Source organism: Schistocerca gregaria, chromosome 2 (assembly GCF_023897955.1).
Source record: "Schistocerca gregaria isolate iqSchGreg1 chromosome 2, iqSchGreg1.2, whole genome shotgun sequence".
Taxonomy (NCBI): Eukaryota; Metazoa; Arthropoda; class Insecta; order Orthoptera; family Acrididae; genus Schistocerca; species Schistocerca gregaria.
The window spans coordinates 923130226-923153418 of record NC_064921.1 but is presented as its reverse complement, the minus strand read 5'-3'; the positions used below and the strand labels follow the sequence as shown (position 1 = coordinate 923153418).

Sequence of the window (23193 nt, the reverse complement as noted above, 5' to 3'; positions counted from 1 at the left end):
AGACTGGAATTTCTCATACTTTTGGCTCCAAGTAGATATGGCAGGAGAGAAGGGTTGGGTACTTGAGTTTAGAAGTCGATAGCCAAAACTCTTTCTCAGAGTGCGAGTCTCTGCATCAGTTGCTAGAACATGTGCAGTTGATAGTCCCTTGGTTATAAAGATTGCCAAAATTATCAGAGAAATCAGAACTGATCAGCCTTATCCTTCGTGCAGGATTTTTCAAAGTGAATGATATCTCAATTATGACTGCTTCTACTAGATATTGTGGAATTTAGTTTAATACTGATTCCAGTAGCGTTTCCCGCACAGAAATATATATCACAGAGCTATTGCGCTCGATTTTATTAACGTAAACGGGGTAAACGGGTCTTGTCTGTTCTATCAGACATGTCTGGGAACCATATCCGCGCGATCGCCACGGTCGCTGGTTCGAATCCTGCCTCGGGCATGGACGTGTGTGGTCTTTAGGTTAGTTTGGTTTAAGTAGTTCTACGTTCTAGCGGACTGATGACCTCAGGTGTTAAGTCCCATAGTGCTCAGAGCCATTTGATACCTATCAGTTGACATTAACGTGCGATGTGTTCACACTTTACCTTTATGACGACTTGTTAGGGACAGTTTCAGTGATACGACTGAACCTCTATGGACGAACGTCAGGTGATTCTTAAGATCCGAAAACAGTGATGTTGGCCGCTGTCGATTGGTACGAACTCAACATTCCAACTCATCCCAGCGACTCCAGGCAGGCCTATCCATTCCAGGAATATTGTTGTCTATAGACCATCGTCACACAGATATTGCTTAATGACAGGGTGCTTCGACACGCTTATACAACCATCGTCCATGAACTGTTCCACTACTGTGCTCAGTACATAATGCAACAGAATTTTGTCACATCCTTCCGCATTTAACATTTCCTTAAGCGTAATAATGAGACCACATTCTAACAGCGAAAAAATCTCTATATTGTAACACTTTTTCTTTCTTACTTCCTTTCCCCGGGCCTTTGCCCCGCTTCAGAGCGGGGTCGGCTTTGTTAGTATGGATTTAGCAGTGTTCATTGCAGAGGGTGGCCGGATGCGCTTAATGACGCCACCTCGAACCCCCCAGGAAGAAGGAGTGTACCCCAGCTGTCTGCGTCTAGCGTAAGTCATTAAATAGTGCGAACGTTTTCAAATGTCTGTGTGTCTTGTAACTGAGGTTGAACGTGGGGACCAGCCAAGTATTCGCCTAGCGGGATATGGAAAACCGCCTAAAAACCACATCCAGGCTGGCTGGCATACCGGCCCTCGTCGTTAATCCGCCAGGCGGATTTGATCAGCGGCCGGCGCGCCTACCCGAGTCTCGGATACTCTGGCGAGTTCGCTATATTGTAACACTGCCTCCGCCGTATTTCACTGCTACCATTACACGTGATGGCTTCCCAGGAACTGAACCTCTTCCATCGGACTGCCACGGACACAGCGCGACTCACTCGTTTTCAGTCATTCAGTGTCCATTGGCATCGCTCTTTACATCATCTCAAGCGTTTTCAGGTGTAACAATAATCGGAACATTCATTCCTAAAACGTATAGGCAGACATTTCCTCCTGAAACGACGAATAATGGCATTAAGTGGTGAAATGCCTGTGAAAACAGGATGTATAAGCTTTTGTGTTCTAATAACAGCTCTAACGTGAAGGGTAAAAGGAAAACTATCTGAAATGGAGGAAGAGGGAAGAAAGGGAAAGGGTTGGAGGGGAAATCGTTATCCCCAGGCACACAGAGCAATTCCGTACGGTAATTGCAACAGGTGAAAATTTTAGATGGACTAGGACTCGAACGCGAATGCTTCACTTGTCTACAATGTTTTCTCAACCGTCTTGGTGTCTCGGAAATGCTTCCTGTCCGACCCAACACTGATCATAACGTACGCTACACTGCAGTCACTCATTCATTACACTACCTACTCGTAAAATATTGGTTCCTGCAGTGGTTCGAACTATAAATGTGCACCCGCACAGAAATATATTTCATAGAACTATCGCGTTCGATTATATTAACGTAAACGAGTGTGTCTGTTCTATCAGACATGTCTGAGAACCGTTTCCGGGTGCCGAAGACAGTTAAGGCAACTGTTCTGGAAAAGTGGAAGCTGTAGGTTCGAATGCCGGTCTGGCACGAATTTTAAGCTTTCGCCACTGGAATATCCTGTGCCTCTCTGCATCATGAATTCGCAACTATCCCTTTCCCTTCTTTTCTGCTTCCTCAATTTCAGAAAACGGAGCACAGGGCGCGTCATCACTAATAATGCCTATTTTGTCAGACGTTAATATAATCCAGTGTGATGGGTCTATGACACATGTTGCAGTGCGGATGTACGAATATCGTTGAAACCCCTACTGGAATCAAGAATCTGTGAGTAGCAGGTGTAATACACGAGGAAGGTGCAATGCAGTTTGCGGTAACAGACAATGTTCCCTGGTGGCCGAGACTGCTAATTATAGAGACGTGTGGCATCCGGCTCAGAGTCCAAGTCTGGCATAAATTTTCTACTTTCGCCATGTAAATAACGCAATGACCTCTCCAGTTGGGAGTTACGATTCCCCACCTACCCTTCTTCTTTTCTTCAGCAAATGAAGTGCAAACTTGTGTCACCCCAAGTGTTGCCTGTTCCGACTGACATGTCCGACTGAGTTACATTAACATAAATGAAAATTAATGCGACTACTGTCTTAAACTAGGAGAATGAAAATCGTGTATTACAGCAGTGCTAGAGAGAGGATCTGGTTAATCATACCTTGGAAATGGAAACGAGAACGCGCGGGTAAACAAGAGCTGTGCGCTTCTTAGGCTTCAAGTCAGCTGTCAAGACTGGAATTTCTCATACTTTTGGCTCCAAGTAGATATGGCAGGAGAGAAGGGTTGGGTACTTGAGTTTAGAAGTCGATAGCCAAAACTCTTTCTCAGAGTGCGAGTCTCTGCATCAGTTGCTAGAACATGTGCAGTTGATAGTCCCTTGGTTATAAAGATTGCCAAAATTATCAGAGAAATCAGAACTGATCAGCCTTATCCTTCGTGCAGGATTTTTCAAAGTGAATGATATCTCAATTATGACTGCTTCTACTAGATATTGTGGAATTTAGTTTAATACTGATTCCAGTAGCGTTTCCCGCACAGAAATATATATCACAGAGCTATTGCGCTCGATTTTATTAACGTAAACGGGGTAAACGGGTCTTGTCTGTTCTATCAGACATGTCTGGGAACCATATCCGCGCGATCGCCACGGTCGCTGGTTCGAATCCTGCCTCGGGCATGGACGTGTGTGGTCTTTAGGTTAGTTTGGTTTAAGTAGTTCTACGTTCTAGGGGACTGATGACCTCAGGTGTTAAGTCCCATAGTGCTCAGAGCCATTTGATACCTATCAGTTGACATTAACGTGCGATGTGTTCACACTTTACCTTTATGACGACTTGTTAGGGACAGTTTCAGTGATACGACTGAACCTCTATGGACGAACGTCAGGTGATTCTTAAGATCCGAAAACAGTGATGTTGGCCGCTGTCGATTGGAACGAACTCAACATTTCAACTCATCCCAGCGACTCCAGGCAGGCCTATCCATTCCAGGAATATTGTTGTCTATAGACCATCGTCACACAGATATTGCTTAATGACAGGGTGCTTCGACACGCTTATACAACCATCGTCCATGAACTGTTCCACTACTGTGCTCAGTACATAATGCAACAGAATTTTGTCACATCCTTCCGCATTTAACATTTCCTTAAGCGTAATAATGAGACCACATTCTAACAGCGAAAAAATCTCTATATTGTAACACTTTTTCTTTCTTACTTCCTTTCCCCGGGCCTTTGCCCCGCTTCAGAGCGGGGTCGGCTTTGTTAGTATGGATTTAGCAGTGTTCATTGCAGAGGGTGGCCGGATGCGCTTAATGACGCCACCTCGAACCCCCCAGGAAGAAGGAGTGTACCCCAGCTGTCTGCGTCTAGCGTAAGTCATTAAATAGTGCGAACGTTTTCAAATGTCTGTGTGTCTTGTAACTGAGGTTGAACGTGGGGACCAGCCAAGTATTCGCCTAGCGGGATATGGAAAACCGCCTAAAAACCACATCCAGGCTGGCTGGCATACCGGCCCTCGTCGTTAATCCGCCAGGCGGATTTGATCAGCGGCCGGCGCGCCTACCCGAGTCTCGGATACTCTGGCGAGTTCGCTATATTGTAACACTGCCTCCGCCGTATTTCACTGCTACCATTACACGTGATGGCTTCCCAGGAACTGAACCTCTTCCATCGGACTGCCACGGACACAGCGCGACTCACTCGTTTCCAGTCATTCAGTGTCCATTGGCATCGCTCTTTACATCATCTCAAGCGTTACACACCTCTGTCAACACACACGAGTGGTTTAATGGCAGCAGCTCGGCCATTGCACCCAGTTGTTTGTACCTCCTCAAGTACAGCCATTGCGCTATCTGTGCTGCTGCTATCTCTTTGAAACACACGAGTGACTCCTTTCGCTGATTACATGCGATTTTTTACAGCCAACATCCACAACGTGCTGCAGTAGTTTTCCATCAGTACGTGAGGTCTATCTTGTCTTGGTTCAGCTGTCGTTTTTCGCCTGGGTTTACATCTCACAGTCACATTACCGACTATTAACTTGGGCAGCTTTAGAAGGGTTGAAAAGCCCTTGACAGATTTTTTTTTTTTTTTTTTTTTTTTTTTTGTGACAGCCACGTTAGAAAGTCATTGACTTCACACCCATTTTGTTACTGCTTCGCTACTGACAACATATGCCGCCCTCCTTCAATATTGATTCTACATCTACATCTCAGTCTACATGGATACTCTACAAATCACATTTAAGTGCCGGGCAGAGGGTTCATCGAACCACTTTCACAGTTATCTATTATTCCAATATCGTACAGCGCGTGGAAAGAATGAACACCTATATCTTTCCGTACGAGCACCGATTTCCCTTATGTTATCGTGATGACCATTCCTCCCTACGTAGGTCGGTGTCAACAAAATATTTTCGCATTAGGAGGAGAAAGTTGGCGATTGGAATTTTGTAAGAAGATTCCGTCGCAACGAAAAACGCCTTTTTTCAATGATGTTCAGCCAAAATCCTGTATCATTTCTGTGACACTCTCTCTCATATTTCGAGATAATACAAAACCTGCTGCTTTTATTTTAACTCTTTCGATGTACTCCGTCGATTCTACCTATTAAGGATCCCACACCGCGCAGCAGTATTCTAAAAGAGGACGGACAAGCGTAGTGTAGGCAGTCTCCTTAGTAGGTCTGTTACATTTTCTAAGTGTCCTGCCAATAACACGCAGCATTTGGTTAGCCTCCCCCACAACATTTTCTATGTGTTCTTTCAAATTTAAGTGTACACCTCGAGCGACATGTAGTATGTTACGTCTAAAGAGAGTGAAGCCTTTTACAATTATTTTTTCCTGCAGTTGTATTAGATGTATGACACTCGAGGTAATCCAAACATGGTTTCAACATTTCATTCACCTATGTGAAAACCATGAGAGTTTTCCATGCATTCTTCGTGATTAATGGTGACTTGAATAACACTAAACATTTAATGCCACTGAAGGACCCATAAAACATTCTAAAGATGAGTGTCATTTGCCCAGATCGATAAGTTTTTGTAGACGAATGTCCAAAGCTTGCACTGTATTTGAAGCTGTTAATTGCTTAAAATAAAGTGGACTTATCGTTTTGATCCCGAAGTATTTACCGGTGCTACTTTCATTGCTATAGAAACAACAAAACAGATGGAATCAGTCCGCAAATAGGGAATAGTTTCTACGTGAATCTGATCACGTAACAACCATGGACGTTGTTAGGCTTACAGCAGCCTAAAAATACGCCATGATCCAGCAGCATGACTTTTGTTTAGGAACCCAGTAAGGACTTTTCCTAAGCAGGACCGTAACGTAAAACATTTCCTATACAGTCACAAGCCCATGCTGTAACATTTCCAATATGATGACATTAAGTCGCATCACGAGAAGAAAAAGAGCTGTTTCCTCAGTCGTCACTGTTAATCCTTATAAAAAGGACTCTATGGTGAAAGAGAAAAAGAGGATTGACGACCAGTAGAAGAAGTATCTCGGATCAGACAGCACACAGGACAGTGGATAAAAAACATATTTATTTGAGCAAAAACAATGGAATGTCTAAAAATAGGCTATACTACCCTATGGATAAGGATACAGCGTGATTTGCTGCAGCGATACACAAAGTAGGTGCTCTGAAGGTGGATTAATTCTAAAATGGGTAGTCCTAAAATGGTTTCGGGATCCATTAAGATGAAAATGATGCCACGTGAATTTTGAAATAAAAACATATTTCCAATCATTCGGAGGAAGTTCGGTGTACGAAGTGCATACTGCTATTTCTTGGTCACATGTATTCTATGTATGTTGGATTCGGATTACAGTCTTTCAGTTTCGAAGGTGTTATTCCACCAAGAGAGATTATAAATGAATTCCTGACCACAGTATTGTCGGGAATTTTTTTCCTTTTTTTCCTTTGTTTTATCAAGTACTATCAGAACACTATTGCAGAAACAACGAAACAGACATGCCAGATTTAAACAGACGCAAAATCCCCAAGAATGGCGTCTTTTACAGAAGCTCGAAAGTTAGCGCGGACTTCAATTCGAGATGCCTATAACAGTATCTACAACGTAACTTTTCTCGAAACCTGGCAGAAAATCCAAAGAGAATCTGGTCGTATGTGAACTATGTTAGCGGCAACAAACAATCAACGCCTTCTCTGCGCGTTATCAATGGAGATACTACTGACGATAGTGCTGCCAAAGCAGAGTTACTAAACACAGCTTTCCGGCATGCCTTCACAAAAGGAGACGAAGTAAATATTCCAGAATTGGAATCGAGAACAGCTGCCAACATGTGTAATGTAGAAGTAAACATTCTCGGAGTAGTGAAGCAACTTAAATTACTTAATAAAAGTAAGTCTTCTGGTCCAGACTGTATACCAATTAGGTTACCTTTCGGAGTATGCTGATGCATTAGTTCCAAACTTAATAATCGTATACAAGCGTTCACTCGACGAAAAATCCGTACCCAAAGACTGGAAAGTTGCACAGGTCACACCAATATTCAAGAAAGGTAGTAGGAGTAATCCACTAAATTACAGGCCCATATCGTTAACGTCGATATGCAGCAGGATTCTAGAATATATATTGTGTACGAACATTATGATTTATCTCGAAAACACCGTCTATTGACACATAGTCGACATGGGTTTAGAAAACATCGTTCCTGTGAAACACAACTAACTCTTTATTCAAATGAAATGTTGAGTGATATTGACAAGGGATTTCAGATCGATTCCGTATTTCTGGATTTCTGGGAGGCTTTTGACACTGTACCACACAAGCCGCTCGTAGTGAAATTTCGTGCTTATGGAACATCGTCTGAGTTATGTGACTGGATTTGTGATTTCCTGTCAGAGAGGTTACAGTTCGTAGTGACTGACGGAAAGTCATCCAGTAAAACGAAAGCGATTTCCGGTATGTGCCAAGGTAGTGTTATAGTCCCTTTGCTGTTCCTTACCTATATAAACAATTTGGGAGACAATCGGAGCAGCCGCCTTAAGTTGTCTGCAGATGACGCTGTCGTTTATCGACTAATAAACGCATCAGAAAATCGAAACAAACTGCAAAACGATTTAGAATAAATATTGGAATGGTGCGAAATGTGGCAGTTGACTCTAAATAACTAAAAGTGTGAGATCATCCACATGAGTGCTAAAGGAACTCGTTGAACTTCGGTTACACGATAAATCAGTCTAATCTAAAAGCCGTAAATTCAACTAAATACCTAGGTATTACAATTACGAACAACTTGAGTTGGTAGGAACACATAGAAGATGTTGTGGGGAAGGCAAACCATAGACAGCGTTTTATTGGCAGGACACTTAGAAAATGTAATAGACCTACTAAGGAGACTGCCTGCACTACGCTTGTCCGTCCTCTTTTAGAATATTAGTGCGAGGTGTGAGATCTTTACCAGATACGACTGACGGGGTTCACCGAAAAAGTTCACTGAAAGGCAGCACGTTTTGTATTGTCGCGGAATGTAGGAGAGACTTTCTCAGAAATGATACGGGATTTGGGCTGGACATCATTAAAAGAAAGTCGTTTTTCGTTGCGATGGACCCTCTCACGAAGTTCCAGTCACCAATTTCTGTTCCGCATGCGAAAATATTTTGTTGACACCGACCTACATAGGGAGCAATGATCACCACGATAAAATAAGGGAAATAAGAGCTCGTACGGAAAGATATACATGACTGCGTTAATAAAAAATTTTGAAGGTGGTTCGATGATTGCTCTGCCAGGCACTTAAATATGATTTGCAAAGTATTCATTTAGATGTAGATGTTGAATTACAATACAGATTAATCGCAAGTACAGAGATTTATGCCACTCACAAGAAAGTAAAAATAAAACACTATTGATAATGCAGGTTGCCCCATACCACGTGTCAAAGTGGTCGTTTGCAACGTATTTAGTTTTCAATATCTACTGTACTGCGTTTTCAATTCACCGATTGCGAACACATGTCAACGACTGCTTAGGTATATATGAAAATAGATCCAAGAGCTTTCACAAATCTTATCCTAGACTTCTAGAAGTTGTACAGGCGACTTAGTACGTAAGTTGTTGATATCGAACCGTATACGAAGATGCACTCTTTGACAGTAAAATAAATTTGAAGATCGGATCATTTTCAAATCTCCCACTTCACGGCACGCACAGAGCGGAGACGATTTACTCCGACCATCGTGCACTACAGAGACCCTTCGCATGGGAAACATTAATACTCGTCATCGGATCCTCTTTTACGTGACAAGGACGTTCTCTTCCAAATCTGGAGTTCGGCGCGTCCTTGTAGCACGACAGTAAACCCTCATGGTTGTGAACTTATCAGCTCCTCGCAGCCGTTGCTGCATTCGAAGTGAAAGGGCATGCGATGTTACGATTAGGACTGATGATGGCGCCCTCATCTCAGTTTTTGTGCTACCATGTAGCTGGAGATTTCGCAGTCATTCGACCATTAAACTTAGTTTTTATCCAGATAGTACATGCCGAACGTGGATTCCTTATCAAAACTTTATCTACACTGTCTAGTCACATTAATCTCTTTCTTGACGGTACCAACAGGAGAGTGGAGTCATGTAGACTCCGTACCGTGGCCAGCTGAGCTGGGGTTCTCGGCGGGGGGTCCATTGCGCGAACGGCCGCATCGAGGTGGTCCCATTTCTCTATAGGATTTGAATTTGATGAGTTAGATGGGCAGGTGTGCACATCACGTTGTCCTGCTGGTAGATGTCATCGTGCCGAGGAAAAATAAACTCCATGTAGCTTTGGAAATGGTCCCGAAGGATAGATACATACCTGTGTTAATACATTACATCTTTCAGAATGACGCGATCACCTAGGGAATGGTACGAAAAACTTCCCCACACCACGATGCTGCCTCTGTTGTTACAGGGTTTTCCGACGTTACACGCCGTACACGTCAACGCCAGTGTGTCAATTGTAGCATAAAACATGATTCATCAGACAATGCCACCAGTCGCCACTCAGTGGACGTCCAGATGAGGTACTGGCGTGCAAATTCCAGTCTTCGTCACCTGTTAACACCAGTGAGAAACGGCGCAGGAACCGTACGGCTGCGGGGGTCCATGCCCAGAAACACCGCTGAGTGGTCGTCGAGAAGACAGTGTTGGTAGCAATTTTGTTCATCTGGCCGGTCGCTGGTCAATAGCTGCAGGTTTACGTGCCCGTACAAATCGTTCATTTATCCCTGTCATATAAGGCTCTTGGTAGACCACTGTTGACTCTGCGCCTGTCTTGGATAGATCGTTTTTACATGCACGGTATACTTTCACCATGATAGCATCTGAACAGTTTACAAATTTAGCCATTCTTGACCCGAAAACTAAAAATCATGCTCATTTGGATGTCACATAAAGTGCTCTGTTACCGAATTACGCCAATGACTGCAATTTTTTCCGTACGCCCCCCCCCCCCCCCCCCCCGCCGTCCACCCTTGTCACCGACACACACTATATACCCTCCGTCACTAGTGCTGTCACCTGCCATATATGAGTGGTCTGAGCGTGGGGGGGGGGGGGGGGGGTTGATCTGCTATTCTGTCATTCTGCGCAACGGATTAATCTGAGATGTACCATTTACCCTGTGGCTCCTGCAAGATGCAATTTACACCCCCAATACTACAGAAGCCAGACAGACGCTCCTAACGTTCTAAACAGAAAAGCCTGAAAAACTTTCAGCAATAAATATCTTCTGGAGTCGTCCGCTGTAAGGAAATGACACAAAAATTCACAAAAATTTCTTACGTATCTAGTGGGATGCTTGGGTACTGAAGTAGTGCTAGTTATTGTAAGAAAAATATGAAACGAACGAAAATTATTATTTATTTTGTAAAAATTCTGAGAAATCACAATGGCACTTTTAGTTACGAATTGAGTAAGTTATATCCTGTTTCTTTTCGGAATGTGACGTTACCTCTCAAGGATAGGATTCGCTAATGAAATTTATATACAAAGTTTAAAATTGTTACTGACTTGGCAGAATGGCCGAGAGGCGCGCCTACTCAACTTGAATAATTATCCTGTACAATGTTGCTAGGTACGGTCGAGGCTGTCACGTGTGAAATGCAGTGAAGTGTACTGTTGTGAAGGAAATATGGGGCTCGCAATAGCTGTAGCACACAATACCATAAGCTGCGATGACTGCTGTCTGCACCGCTCGCTGCGGACAAATAAGATAGCTCTCGTTCTATCTAGATTGACCTTCGCCAATCAAACTCCTATTCGCCCCTAGTCTAACTATTGGCGTGGTACACCGATCAGATAACCAGTCCACCGCGATGCCAGTCAAAAATTCGCTCGCAGGCGTTTAACTATAACTCAGTCCGTTCACACCGCACAGTGAACAAGGCTTAATCGCAAGGACTCAATATAGAGTCGAACTTCGATTCGCTCTCGACAGAGGTGATCCCCCAGTGAAGTACTGAGGAGAGACTCGTTCCTCGCTCATAGAGCGACAACGGAATGGAGCATCTCCATGCCAGACATAAAGGAGTGTATCTTTTGGTCTCTTCCATTACTTCTTCAGCTCAAGGTGTCAGAAATATCGTCTGTCAATCAGCATTGCTCTTGTAAAAAGGGAGAATCACATTTCGTTTAATGCGACCAATCAAGAAATCTGTAGTATCGGCGTTTGGCGTTTTCTGTCTCCCTGTGAAAATCTCTGAAACTGTGTGCTATGTGCAAAGAATGCGTAGCATGGACGCTCCCACACTCTGTGGCGGAATTTGCTTTTAAGCCGAACACGGGGTCATTCCCCCTTTCACTCAGGCACACGCTGTCTGCTCCACGGGTGGCTGAGGTTGACTGGAGGGACCAGCCTTCCGGTGTGTGGTCTGCCTGTCTCGAACTAAAAGCTCCTGTGACCAGCGTGTCTGGAATGTATGTGTGTACGCCAGCCTCGAGTATTTCTACCCCGATGCGCACTTCTTATTTGCATATCGTTTACATGAATTCATACAACATTGACTTTATGTTATAGAGTTCGGGTTCAAATGATGACCCTTGATATGCGGAATATGATTGTAAGGGCGGAAAATTTTAAGTAATGAAGGTCAGGAAACCACGACGTCTTAAAGTGGTTATTGCACGTTGAAGTCGAACATATGTGGTGGTCATCTTAATCTGACTGGGCGGTATCTTATCTCCCCTCTACAAACCCTATTTAGGTATTACTTCTTAAAATGCTATAATGCTTACTATAGGACATAGTATCTCGCAGTCGTTATGCCCCAGTCTCGTATAAGGGAACCAGGAGCTGAAAAACCGACGAAATAACGAATTTTGGTTGGGTTTAGCTACACTTCGGGTTTTTCTGAATCAGAATACGTATGTTTTTGTGAGTCTGGTGTATGTTAACCGCAAAGAAGGAGTGTTTTCTACACAAGAACAAGCCCCTTTCTATCTGCTGTACACTGATCTGTCTTTATCCCGGCTGCATCAGACATTTTTGCTTTATTTATTCTGTGACCACTGTTTTGAAAGTTGGTCACCCTCGTGCTAAACGAGTGTACATAACAGCTGAAAATCAGTTCAGCGTTCCGTTTTCATTTAGCTCCGCGTAGTGATTCTAAACAGCATTGGAGTTTAAGAAGTAATTTTGTTGTGTTTATAGGTATATTCTGTCCGTGCAGATCGTAAATATGGGCAGAACAAAGAAGTATAACAGTAGGAATAAGTTTAAAGGTAACCCAGGACCTCTGTCATTCTCACAGTTCAAAGGACACCGAGTCATGGCGTATCAGAGAGTTGCTGTAACTGGTGATGTATATACCACACCTCCCAGCAAAGCCAGTAGCAGATGTTATAACACTTGTATATTGATCCTTAGCCGGAAAACATCCGCTTGCTACAAACGGGATCGCTTGTTAAAACTGTATTGTGCACCTCAAACCACCTGAAACAGGTGTCACGTATGCAGTGTTGTCTTTCAATGGTGGGTCAGTGAGAATGCTAAACGTTTTCAGTGACACGGGCATAGATTCTGAGGTGAACATGAAGAATGCGCTTTTGTAAGTCGACCAGCTATAACTGCAGGAGGTTGAAGAAAGTGCGCTACAATTGACAAAAGAGGGCAGAACTGAATATGGTTCAATTGGCTCTCAGCACTATGGGACTCAACATCTGAGTCATCAGTCCCCTAGAACTTACAACTACTTGAACCTAAAGACATCACCCATATCCATGCCCGAGGCAGGATTTGAACCTGCGACAGTAACGGTGGCGCAGTTACAAACTGAAGCGTCTTGAACTGAATAGATTGCCTTCAGACGTAAGCAAGAAGATACAAAAACACGCTACGATGACAGTTATACACGTGGCGAGGTTTTACTTCGTTGCAAAAGTTGTATGATAAACTTTAAATTCATTTTCCTGAAGGTACGAACCTTTCGCCTAAGGTATAATTTTCTTTGAAACTAAAACATCTCTATCAATGAACCTTCGTAGAAATATTAATTACACGAATTTAATAAAAATGTACTAGAATTACGGCAATACAGAAAAATTTTGAGGAACACTTAGAAATAATTTTCTTTACATCACAATTTGTTTGTTCTCATCCCTATTTGTGAATAGCTACTGTGATAACAATGTTACTGTTATACACTGAGCCGCCAAAGACACTGGTATAAGCTTGCGTATTCAACTAAAGAGAAACGTAAACAAGCAGAATACGGCGCTGCGTATATACTCCTATAAAGGACAAAAAGTGTCTGACGCAGTTGTTAGATCGGTCACTGCTACAACAATGGGGGGTTATCAAGTTTTAAATGAGTCTGATCGCAGTGTTATTGTGAGAATTTGCTCGTACGACCGTTCCACAAGTGTACAGGGCAATCAGGAATCCAGTAAAACATCATGTCTGCGACAATGCGCCGGCCGGAAGAAGATCCTGTAGGAATGGGACCAACGACGACTGAAGAGAATTGTTCAACGTGACAGAAGTGCAACGCCTCCGCAAATTGCTGCAGACGTCATTGCTGGGCCATCAACAACCACTCAATGAAACATCACCCATATGGGCTTCCAGAGACGAAGGCCCACTCGTGTGCCCTTGATGACTGCCCGTCAACTACGACATTGGACTGTTGATGACTCGAAACATGGTTCCTGGTCGGATGAGACTTGTTTCAAATTGTATCGAGCGGATGGACGTGTGTGGGTATGAAGGCAACCCCATGAAAGCATGGACCATACATGTCAGCATCGAACTTTTCAAGCTGGTGGAGGCCCTGTAATGGTTTGGGGCGTGAACAGTTGGAATGATATGGGACCCTTGTACGTCTAGATACGACTCTGACAGGTGACATGTAAGTAAGCATCCAGTCTGATCACCTGCATCCATTCACGTCGATTGTGTATTCCGACGGACTTGGGCAATTCCAGCAGGACAATGCGACACCCAATAAGTCCAGAATTGCTACAGAGTGGCTCCAGGGACACTCTTCGGAGTGTTAACACTTTCACTGGCCATCAAAGTCCCCAGACATGAACGTTATCGAGCATATGTGTGACGCCTTGCAACGCTCTGTTCAGAAGAGACCTCCATCCCCTCGTACACTTACGGATTTATGGACAGCCGTGCACTATTCATGATGTTAGTCCCTTCCAGCACTACTTCCGACATTATTCCAGTCCCTGCCACATCGTGTTGCGGCACTTCTGCGTGCTCATGGGGCCCCTACACGATATTAGGCAGGTGTACCAGTTTCTCCGACTCTTCAGTCTATATGTAACACGCTCTGGAGAAAATAGGGCAACTTATGCCTCTTCCAAATTTACTTTGATTTGAACAAACAGTTTTTGAGAAAAGTGTACCATCGGTGGTATGGTCAGCCACAGGAAATTCGCTCAGGACCTTGACCGTTAATGTTCAGTTCGTGGTTGCTTGCAGGTGAATGCAACATGGAGCCTGCTTGAAGATACAACGTGTAAGTGGGGCACAGTATGGGAGAACGGCTCTGGAAACGGTATGCTGGGCGCCGTGGCGGTTGACGAGGCAGACCTGGCGTTCGCTGCGGTCTACCCTTGGTACCCTGAGTACCTGTTCTTGGAGTACTCGCGGCCCTATATTAGGGCCGGCATCGCGTGCCTGGCTCCGCGACCGCTGCTGTTACCTGGCTGGCAGGTCCCCATACTGCCCTTCTCACCTCCAATGTGGGCGGCCGTCGGTTGCTCCGTGGTTTTCGCCACGGCTGCACTGTTCGCTGTGAAGAAACTATCGGATTGGGTTCTTGGTGAGTTGCACCTCGGTTGTCACCTTCCAAATGTTAAATGCCAAAGTTATAGAAAAGAGACGAGAGTTCTGCTCGGAAACCCATATTGCTTTTGCATATTTTGAGAAAACATTGGACAATGTGAGAACAGATATGCTGTGGAATGTCTTTGTTGAACGAGGTTATCTCACCTCATAATTGCTCTTAAGAGTCTGTACACAAACACCGCAAGTGTTATAGATATGGGGAATATAGCAACAAAGCCAGTGAATACAAACAGAAGGGATACCAAAACTTCCTTGCAGATTAAAACTGTGTGGCGGACCGAGACTCGAACTCGGTACCTTTGCTTTTCGTGGGGAAGCGCTCTACCGACTGAGCTTCCTAAGCACGACTCACGCCCCTTCCTCACAGGTTTAATTCCGCCAGTACGTCGCCTCCTACCTTCCAAAGATGGTATATTTCGTACTAGAAACATCCCCCAGGCTGTGGCTTTCATCCAGAAGTGCTAGTTCTGCAAGGTTCGCAGGAGAGCTTCTGTGAAGTTCGTAAGGTAGGAGGCGAGGTACTGGCGGAATTAAAGCTCTGAGGCGTGAGTCGTGCTTGGGTAGCTCAGTCGGTAGAGCACTTACCCGCGAAAGGCAAAGGTCCCGAGTGTGAGTCTCGGTCCGGCACACAGTTTTAATCTGCCAGGAAGTTTCATATCAGCGCATACTCCGCTGTAGAGTGAAAATTTCATTCTAAAAAGGAATACTAGAGAGATGCTATATTTCTCCAGCACTCTTGAATTTACTGTATATATATAATACACATGTTTTCGGATGGGGTCCGCCTTTAGCAAAACACAGTTTTGTTTTTTATCCCAAACATGTTTTGCAGCATCATCAATGGGCTTTTATTTTCTGGCTTTTTACCACATGGTGTAGTTTACCTGAGGTATGATGTTTTTATAGCGCCTGTTTTCCTTCACGATTTGACATGTTTTCTTTATTCATCGTCTTCATCACTGCGAAGTTCTGTATATTGAGCTGTCACTGTTTACAATTGTTTGGGACTTAGTAATTTTCATAAAATGGTGACTGGGTAAGATACACTCAGGATATTAAGTGCACGATGTTTGTCTTGCGGTTTTTGTGAAAGGGAGGAAACTTAGAGTACGGTTGCGGATTTAGTGGCCATCAAACTGCGGACTGCGGGCCGCATGTGCCTGAATCAAGTATTCCTGCGGCCTGTGGGGTCTCAGTCGTATTTTATAATAGTATGTATTTAGCAAGTATCAGTCTAATTCAGAAACTCAGCTAACTTCAAGAGCTTCATAAGAGTGGAATTTTCCTGCTCAGTAAGAAACAAAAATACACACACAGTAATATTTTAAGACGCGTTTAATTATAATTCACAGTGGTGAATTCCGTCGTGAGCTCACGAGCAGAGGGGTAAGTAGTGCAGTCACTGCAGTTTTAGAGGACGTCAGTTGGGGAATGTTTCATTGCTTATTTTGAAATACTCACAACCCACAAACGTCCGCGTCTGATACAGATAAATTGCTGTCGTATAGTTTTTTTTTATACAGAAGTAACATGGACTCGTGAATGACGGTCATCTTCAAAAGCAGCACCTATCTGTAGCAAGGAACATTAAGTTACTGAAGGCTGTTGCGATTTATTGCAGTTAGTAGCAGAAAATTTAGATGATTTCTCCTATTCAGTCGTGCATTAGTACGAATACCACTATTAATCTATGACATTGGCGCATGTAGTGTCACAACTGTAAGTCATCTTAAGTTGGCAGCGATCTGGAACGGAGAACAGTCAGCACGAAGTGTTCCGAATGGAGCCGACCTTTAACGGTCGGTACTTGAGGCCAGCGGCCACCTCATCTCATCCTTACTATACCTAGTCTACTGGAGGCTTGTAACATAATGATTTAAGCAGATTACCAATTAATAATATTATAGGTAGATATGTGGGCCCCGGTACTGCCCCACAATGTCAGTAATGGTTCTTGGCGGAAGTTCGATGATCACTGCTTTAGGTACTGTGCTCATCATTTATCACAAAGCGACAACAGCTGATCACTGACAGATGAGTTTGGTAAAGTAGAGAGTAGAAAGACAAGCAAACACTTTTCCGTAAAATTCTTCTGGGTTGCTGGATTTGTCGTGTTTGAAATGTACCAACATGTTGGCCAGTCTGTAACGTACCACCGGTTAGCGAGTAGTTAAAAGCGGTTTAAATACCTGAGAATACCTTGCCTTCGGTGTCCCTCGACGATTGCATACATGAGCAAAAATATGCTTGTTCAATACATACAGGATACCATAATGGATTTCACTGCAATGATGGTGGCACAGAAGTGAAGTAAAGTAAGAACGTAGATTTATTCACTTCAAAACCTGTACCTTATGAGCCCATGATTAATCTTGAGTGTAATAAGCCTCGTTGTTACTACTACAGCTAATCGATGTTAGTACGTACTACACTGGCGATATTTCCAGATGTAGTAATTTGATAGAAATGCGTGTGTAAGGTCCACTGCATTGTTCAAGATTAATACTCATCAAAGTACGAATATAAACTCACATATCTTTCTGCCTTTTGCCATATTAAATCAAATTGTTCAACACTCCGAAGTCGCTGCACTGTTATAATATGATGTTTACGAAAATGTTGCTCTATTTTAAATCCAAACCTGAATCATGCACCAAGACCGTATTTCAACTGTACGCACAGATCTGTCCTCTAGTCGTCCAACACTCACCCCTCTAACAATAGTCGAGGCCGAGTATTTATACTCTTCCTACAATGCACTACCGAATATAATAATGTAACACATAAATTAATAATATGAAAAAGTTTAACATCATTATCAAACACTCTATAATATTTCCTACTTTGATAGAACAAGTTTAAGACATTTTCTAAACTCCTAAATATCACATTAGTATTGAAATTGCAGAAATAAGTATTTTAACAATGCTAAACGATCACCTATCTATATTAGGTTAATTAGGCTCGAGATTTAATTCCTAACATTTAAAAATGATGAGGGCGAAATATATTATTCTTTATCCAAACATTTCCTGAATCTGATTTTGATTGTTTATGGTACAATGGGTCTTATGACTACTATTGTTTGGTATTGCTTCTGATACCCTTTTTCCTATTATCGAAAACTAATTGAATTTAATTGTAGCTGGAGATATAAGAGTATTGATCTAGTAATACATATTGCAGGGGTAGTAACCACAAGCCTGGAAAGTTATAAGTCTTGCGGTCTTCTTCAGTGTAAGCACGATTACACACTGATGACGGCCACATACAGAGTGGTCGATGCGTTGGCACGTTTTAAACGCGACGCGTTCTACTGCCCTGAAGAATTCTAGGCCTCGCACCTTCTTGGAACGTGTATGCTGATAGAGGTATGGCAGTGGAGCGGGGTCCTAATAAATTCATATACCATATATTTCAGCTGCACAAGTTTGCGGGATGTATAGGATTTCCGAATGTATTCCAGGAATTTTTTGTAGTAGTGAGTTCGTGGTTATCTTTGACGAGGGTAGGCGTTTGAAGCAGGCAATGAAGTATGGATAAACAATGCTCTTTTCTTCTGTCAGTGTACTGACTTGTTTGATTCTCCCACTACAAATTCTTCTTCAGTACCAGTCTCATTATCTCGTTGTAGCTCTTACATTCAACAATCTCTATAATTTTTTGTTATATTCCATTCTTTTTCTTCCCTATAGATTTCACCCTCTACTGGTACCTCTAGCATAAGGCGAGTGACCTCCTAATGTCTTCACACATCCGCTATCGTCAGGTTCCTCTGTCGGCGTTTCCCAGTTATTCCTCTCCACACCCATTCTGTAGCATACCTCTTCATTTTATTAACACAACAAAACTATTATTTTTAGGAGTAATAATTGTGATGTTCTGCTATCTAGTTATTTCTAGTAATTAGTAAATAACAGTTTTTGTCTGCTTACTTTTTAAATGGAAACTATCCTTGTCATTGTTGGCACCTATCCAGGTACAGGCGATGGGCCGGCAGGCGGGCGGTACTCGACGGTGGAGGACTGCTTCTTCCGTTCTTTGGGCCTGCTGGTGCTGCAGACACCCGACCTGGAGCGGCGCCACACACGTGTCGTGGGCCCCACGCGCCACGTGCTGTCCTGGCTGCTGATCGCCTACCTGCTCGTCACCGCCAGCTACGGCAGCGGACTCTCCTCCGTGCTTACCATACCCAGGTATGAAATAGGGTAGTTACCATCCAGTTAGATTCAGAAGAAGATTGGGGCTTCAACAAAGGCACTGGTTGCACGAAAGTTTGAGCATTTCATAGGAAGGCTTACTACTGTCGTTCTAAAACGTACAGCAGCTACGACACACCACTCCAGATATGTCCAGGCTAGTGCGGTTTACTCCAGGCTATACCAGATTTTGCATAAGATTTAGTAGAGTAACTGAGTGACGTAAGACGGGTGGAACTTCAACAAACAGTAACAAGGCAAGAGTACATCAGTCACTAGTCCTGTCGGCGATAGCAGAGGTGCCGCATACCTCCGTACTACTCTAGCAAATATAAGAAAACACGCAACTCAGGTAATATTCCATATGTTTCTTCCTCGCTTCCAGGCCAGCCATACATTTTCTGTAGTTGTGGCCATCAGATATCTTGCTCATGAAGACATTCAGACTTTTACGATATAGGTGATGGTCGAAAAGGAAGGCATGGTGTTGATCCTTCCAAGAGCTCACGACCCGACTTCGGAAGCATTACGAAGAAGTTCGAGAAAAAAGAACTGAGGGAAATAAAGTACGCCAGTGCCAAAGATCTGCAACTTACGAGAGAAATGCAACGGCTCAAAAGACTTAGGAGAACATGTGTATCAATGTCCGGTACGTTTAATTTGTTTTGATACAGGCGGTACCTGTGCTCTTAATGTATTGCTTGAGTTATTTGCTTTCGCTATGTGCAACAACTGAAGTCGTTCGCCATCTATCGGCTGTGTTACGCACTGTAATAAGAGGCGATCCCTCAGATGGAAACCGGCCGCTGTGGCCGAGCGGTTCTAGGTTGGGGATTCGAATCCTGCCTCGGTCGTTGATATGTGTGATGTCTTTAGGTTAGTTAGTTTTAAGTAGTTCCAAGTTGTAGGGGACTGTTTCCTCAGATGTTAAATCCCATAGTGCTCAGAGCCAGAGCCTCAGATGGAAGGGAGTATCAGTGTCTCAGGGGCCACATTGTGCTCGAGTAAGATACACAGACGACACTTGTGATTTGTGAACGTTGTCTTCAACCAAGCACATGCAGTACGACTACGTAATGCAGTGGAAGTTTGATCAAGTACGATTGACTTAGCCATATCACTGTAGATGCCAAAATCTCTCTATATGACATCCATAGGCTATTGTCAAGCTACAGGTAGACGGTTCATGATACAAGTCGAGTTTTACAAGATTGGAAACGCATTACAAGCCCACCTGAAGACCTATATCGGACCACCTCTGGATTGCGCTGTCTTGTGGCTACCCCCAGAGCACTGCAAGACCAACTTAGGAGGACGTCAGGAGCCTGATATCCGATCGAACTGTAAGGAACAGGTTACGAGAGAGGACCGTACAACCCAGTCGTCCAGAGTACCTTGCCTGACGCAATATCTCTGTCTTTCCCATATCAACTGGCAACTTCGTCGCTGACGAGTGTTCTTAGTGTAGTTCACAGACGAGTACAGAATTCCTCTGACGTAAGATTACTATGACCGTGCGTCGAGACGACGTGGTGAGCGATACCTGTCAAATGTTGGCCAGGAAATAAGCAGATATTGCAAAGTTCCTGGGGTGTTGTGGGGAGGCATTAGTGTTGAGAGCCGTATGGGTCTCGTGGTTCTCCATCATCGCCTCATCGTCTCCAACTACATTTAACAGATCCTGTTGGACTATGTGGTCGCTGCTGCATGAGGTGGCTTCCCTATAAGCACTATAAAGCTAGGGCCCATGTCGCGAGCGTCACCAGGGGTGTTTTGCTAAGCCTGGACATTGAATTAATGGAACGGCGAGCGGTTCGTCCCGACCTAAATCACATCAAGCTTGTCGGCGACATGCGTGGTAGACGTGTTTTTGGCCATCATTTCTGTCAAAAACTCTTCAGGAACTCTCAACTGCTCTTATTACAGAATGGGAATGTATACCACAGCGTGACCACCTCAGACTTATGCGGAGCATGCTACATGGATGTCAAGCGGTGATAAACGCTCGTGGAAGGCATACACGTTATTGAAGCTCTCAAAGATCAACAAAAAGCACGAAGGATGGCGGAATGGATGATTGTTTTGGTTTTCGACACTTGTCGCACATTTCAATTCTAGTTCTGTAAATGAAAGAACATCTAATGATGCTTTGTTGGGTGCTTAATGTGTGAAAGATAAAGCTATAATATGGTAACGTATCGAGTCCTCCGTTGAAGTATGGCTGACACCCAAGTCGTGTTTCCCTACTTCTTTTGAGCAGTGTATTTTAGATGCGTTGGAACACAGTCCACACGTCTCTATGAGACAGCGTGAATGTTCGAAAGACCTTAGCCAAGCAAATATTCTGTTAATACTACCTTCAACACATTTAATCCTGTCCAGATTTCGCTCCGTCAGCCTTTCATGAGAATGATTTCAAAATTGCTTACATTTCACCGAATGGCGTCTTCAAAAACAGCAAAGTAATGAGACGTTTCTACAGAAGAGGCATTATTTACAAAGCATGGGTAAATCGATCTTAGAAGTAATTTTTCAGAAGAGATTACTTGAAAATTAATGCTGGCTTAAATGGGCGAATAACGACCTTTGGTCTGTGAACGTCTGGTTTGGTCTTCCTGAAAATCGCATTATTCGTTCCTCTTTTACCGAAAGCACTCTAAATAACCTATATAAAGCTGTGACAGTTGTTGCTACATATTCCACTGGACACAATGCAGTCCGTGATCCATGCTATACTAGTATGACATACATTGCGACTGCTTCACACTGGTAACTCCAGGTGTACTCCAATAATTTAAAGAGGTTTTTGGGTCGGTCGTTGGGGTAATTCAAAACTAACTGCACGCCCACCAGACATAACAGCACTGGGCTTTGATCTGTGGTCCACAAGGAAACTCCAATAGCTCCCTAAGACACGAAATGCCGTATAGAATGTGACTCGACTGTAGCGAATCAAGATGCAGTTCGGTGCGCAGTTTTGCCCGTCCAGGATCGATTTGTAGAAATAATCAGTACTCATGGGTTTGGTTTTGAGCACCTGATGTGACAGTCACAACACTAAAAACCATATGGACCGTAACTGAGTTCCGTGTTTGCCTAATCTGGTGCAGTACAGAAGAGATTTGTGGAATTTTTGATATTGTTTGATCAAGATCCGCACTTCTTACTTAGTTATTCTTCAAAGCTTCCTCCAGTGTCAGAGAAAATGTATGTAGTTCAGTTTCTGTAACAAGTCCACGTCATGATACAGCTAACGTTAACAATCACTTGTGTACGACAGTAAATTCACTGGTTTAGTGTAGTGAAAACCACAGCACGATATTTTCTCCCTTTATCGACGTGTTATTCCTGGCATGTATTAGCGGCAGCAGTGTGTGTCTTATTCACTGAGTTGATAGTAACACATGAAGGTTTAGTTATTTTACCGACGTCGCAGAATATTTTATCATAAATTTGCAGAAAGGTTCGTTTATGACGTGAATTGACAATTCGTGGTACGTCTTTCTTCCTGCTACGCGCAGCCGTCCGTGGAAGCGGTCCTCTTTCGCGACTGTTCCGCTAGAGGGCTCGCTCGGCAGCCGTCGTGCTACAGGTAGCAAGCGACACTCCGAGCTGACCTTAAGCACAGCACGGTCACTTCTTCCGTCATCAGCGTGCACACAATCTCCCACAGTCGAGTGTAGTCACCGCAGGGCAGCCCATGGAGACGCCGGCGGTCAGCGTAGGGTGTGAGCGGGCTAGAGCGGCTGCTGATGTTGCAGAGGCGGGCGACGCTTCGGGGCGCGAACAGTGGAGAAGAAGAGGAGGCGCACGATGACACGGCCCTCTGCCTATAGCCGTGGTACCTGCGGCTGAGAAACCTTGGCGAGCCGTTAGTCTAGAGCTGAGGCATTGGAACTACTCTTCCAAATGGGTGTAACAGCCCGAAGGATTCGCAGAGGCCGAGTTGCAACTCCAAGTTTAAGAAGTGGACGACGGAGTCAGTATGTCGACAGCAAAAGACAGGACGGGAAGCCTTCTCTTAACGTGCCGACACAAGCCGAGTTCGGGATTTCACA

At 43.9% G+C, this 23193-nt stretch overlaps 1 protein-coding gene across 1 annotated transcript in view; it reads left to right on the top strand.

The window, feature by feature from the left end:
* LOC126336053 (glutamate receptor ionotropic, kainate glr-3-like) overlaps nucleotides 1-23193 on the top strand; it is a 95595-nt gene that overhangs the window by 39259 nt on the left and 33143 nt on the right. The window contains exons 3-4 of the mRNA XM_049999533.1: nucleotides 14568-14910; nucleotides 18916-19132. Coding sequence (XP_049855490.1) covers nucleotides 14568-14910; nucleotides 18916-19132 — 560 coding nt within the window. The remainder of the gene's footprint in view (nucleotides 1-14567; nucleotides 14911-18915; nucleotides 19133-23193) is intronic.